Consider the following 3,440-nt stretch of genomic DNA (forward strand, 5'->3'; position numbering starts at 1 on the left):
TTATAAACCGTGCCTAATTCTCCTTTCCAGTGACTTCAACGGAAAGAAAAATCGGGCAGGATATATAACGGGTGACTGAACCACTACCAAACTTTTCACGTCTTCACCAAAGATGAATTTTACACCAGTTTTCTTAAAGTTGCAATTAAATCTTTAAAATCTAGACATAAATAATTCACCAATTATCACAACTGATTATCTGCCTGTTGCTGCTGTAAATGATGCACAAGTTCTGAATATATTTAAAACTGCAAAAGTGAAAGAAGGCCTGACTCAGGAGCAGGGAAATTCCCTTCCACAGAAAGTTTGACAGCTTTCACTTCTCGAGATTAAGCGAAGTGAGTGTAGAGGATCTCAATAAATAGGAGCTCATTGGACCTCCCTTCAGCAGAACTACATTCAACAGAGAGAGAGTCACTGAGGGAGACGGAAGATCTTCAGCAGAAATCTATTCAGCAGCACAAAGTCAAAGATGAACAGAGCAGCTACTGTAACGATGCTCACCCTGCTTCTGTGTGCCATTACTGCACAGGGTATGTTGACATTTTGATCTTGTGTTTTATTTCTCATTGCACTGTAGTGTGAAAAGGAGTCTTTTCATCCAGTTACTGATCCAGCTATACATGTCCCAGTGTGCTGTTTGTTTATGCATTGAACAATTAAATGGTTGCAGATGTTACATCTTATTGATAATACAATGCTGTTTTGAATACTGAATTCTCAAATATAGCTGCATTCAATAATTTGAATCCCCATTATCCTAAAGCTTTAAGTTTATGAAAGATTTTCTTCCACACTTTTATAAAAAATATATGACAGTCATCTCCAGGTTAATACAATTAGTTTGATTAGTATTAGTTTGGAGAGATAGTTAATATTTCCTTGTGGACAATGTGTGGAATAATTGTAAAAATCTCAGTGCTGAAAGCAGGTGCCAGGATTCTCTCCATGTCAATCGATAAATGAATCAAAGATAAATTGATATTTTTACAGGTATTCCAATCCCAGGAACCCAAGGACAATGCCTGTGCACTCAGACCAGCTCTGATTTTATCCATCCGAGGTTGATCCAGAGTTTGAAATATATTCCCAGAGGATCGCACTGTGAGACACTGGAGATAATGTGAGTAAATGTGTCAGAACATCACCGTTAACTTTCCCCTTGTGTGACCTCGATTTAAGAAACTGTGCTCGTTATTCAAAACTTTTTGGATCAATCACAGTTTGTTTCTGAGGCAGAGTCGAAGAATTTTCTTGTAATATCTTTACTGAATTCTCACCTTTCAGTGGGAAACATCCAATTTCTGTGGATTAGATTTTAAAGGTTCACCTTCTCTTCACAGTGTCACCCAAACAAATGGGAAGAAATCATGTGTGAATCCTGATGCCAAGTGGGTGAAGATTATCATAAAATCCAAGAAAGGTTGGTGTTTTGTGTTTGTGAGAGTTCAGACTTTGTGTGTGAATAAATGCAGAGACAGTGAATTGTTTTGTCACCATGTTTGTCCTCTCCTCCTTGGCCAAGGGCGTTGATTCCTCTCTGCTGCACATTCCCACAGGCTTTTGGTGCATCCTGGTTCTTTGCCCAAGTGACCATCATTTATGTGTCAGCCATGACAGTGAATAGTCGTAAGCTATTGAATCACACTTGGCAGCAAGCCCGATCCCTACAATGTCCTAAAACAGCATCCATATATGGTAAATCCAGGAGCGGGATCTCATTGGATAGCATCAGCTGCAGTAATGCTGGGTGATTTTATGCTCCCTAACCCACAATGCTGTGACTAATTGTCGTACCTTTAGTACCCATCTGAGATCAGTCAATTAAGCACAGACGAATGATCGAAACAGGGACCTTAAATCTTCACCACTTTCATTTCCTTTTCCTGCTGCCTTCCTTCTGTTATGGTCAGCTCCACGATTTCCTGCTCTGTTGTCTGAACACTGTAAGCTGCTCTAATGCTTCATTTTTTTATTATCTGTTCTACTTTAAACTTGAACATAATATGTTCCTGCAGACTCAACAGAACTGGGATTTTAAATGCATATATTTTTCAAGTTATACAAGGAAGTTTTTAAGGAAAATCTAGACCATCTATTCTTCCAGTTTTGTGTCATCCACCTTTGTCAGAACTCAGGATTTAGTTCACCATTTACTGACATTGCATTATTCATCGAATGTGCTTGACCCACCATGATTGAAGGGGGGGATATAATTCTTCTCTCTCCTTCCCCGTGCATCTTGCGTGTTAAAACCATACTGCAAAATCACTGAATTGTTAACAAAATCACAAGCGTCAGCAATGCTGCTCAACTTGTGTAAATGTCAGATTGATAATTCTCCATAATTATGTTTTTGAAGACATTGTGCACTTTATTAAAGTAAATATCTGCAGTTAGTGGGTAAAAATAATGTTATTAATTTTATTATTTTATTTTATTTCAGGTGCCAGACAACACAACTGAGAACAGAAGTCGCAATGGGCTGGACTCGATTCCACACCTGGGTGACCTGAAGTACAATGAACATTGCAATGAAGGAAGCTCTGTCCAGGGTGTTAACTCTCTGAGGTCACCTTCTGATAGTTTGTTCAAATACTTTCTGTTCAGCATTTTCTGAAAATGATTTCACCGTTTAACCCTGTCATACTCTAATTGTTTATCAATGGCCTAAGAAAACAGTCTGACCTTCCTTGTTAAACTTTGTGCTAAGGCTGAGGTTTCGTTCACAGGGTGTGATGTGTTTGGTTATTTAGAGTAGACTCTGGTCCAGTTACAAGTTACTCTGTGACTGAAAACAATTTGTTTACAATGCTCCATAATTCTCACCAGAAAAGGTGTGGGTACAGGAGGAAATATTAATAGATTTATGAACTTGTGGAGGAATCTAACTGAGACAGATAATGTCAGTTGTTAAATATTCGTGTTTGAAATCAGAGTGGGACATGATGGTAGTTGGGAATAACTCAATTTATGCAATTCCATGAATATATTGTTCAAAATGAACTTGTAATCATTTCTTTACCACACACTACCTCCTCACTTCTACATGTTTTACCTGGAATGAGAGGCTGACAATTCATAAAGGTCCAAATTAGAAGAATTCTCCTTTGTTATTTCCATTACAATACAATGTTCTGGTGTAAGATTGGAATGAAAGATCTAATAAATTAAATAAACACATTCCTTCTATTGCTTGTAGATATACTGTAACGTTACATTGTTTCAAACTAATTTACAAACCAAATTTAGTGCAATTTTTCTTTTCTTGCTGAAACGCTGTTGATATTCTTTGTGACATATTGACAGCAAGATATAGAGTAGATAAAGGATTTTAATTGTTCAGCAAGCATATTCCAATTCCAGTTTGAATGAAAACTTTATATGAAAGTACAAGAGCAATTGCCTGTCACTAACATTGATGCCATTTTACTGCAGTG

The 3,440-nt window shown here is 37.4% G+C and overlaps 1 protein-coding gene across 1 annotated transcript; it reads left to right on the plus strand.

The window, feature by feature from the left end:
* The first annotated feature begins 300 nt into the window (after positions 1 to 300).
* LOC147123111 (interleukin-8-like) lies at positions 301 to 3,201 on the plus strand. The gene is made up of 4 exons (XM_085966747.1): positions 301 to 533; positions 994 to 1,123; positions 1,344 to 1,423; positions 2,447 to 3,201. Exons 1-4 carry the CDS (start codon positions 473 to 475, stop codon positions 2,464 to 2,466), a joined length of 291 nt encoding a protein of 96 aa, XP_085822873.1. The 5' UTR covers positions 301 to 472; the 3' UTR covers positions 2,467 to 3,201.
* The last annotated feature ends 239 nt before the right edge of the window (positions 3,202 to 3,440 follow it).

The sequence above is a fragment of the Somniosus microcephalus genome, chromosome 2 (assembly GCF_052327205.1).
Source record: "Somniosus microcephalus isolate GS21.2 chromosome 2, FLI_Smic_1.0, whole genome shotgun sequence".
NCBI lineage: Eukaryota > Metazoa > Chordata > Chondrichthyes > Squaliformes > Somniosidae > Somniosus > Somniosus microcephalus.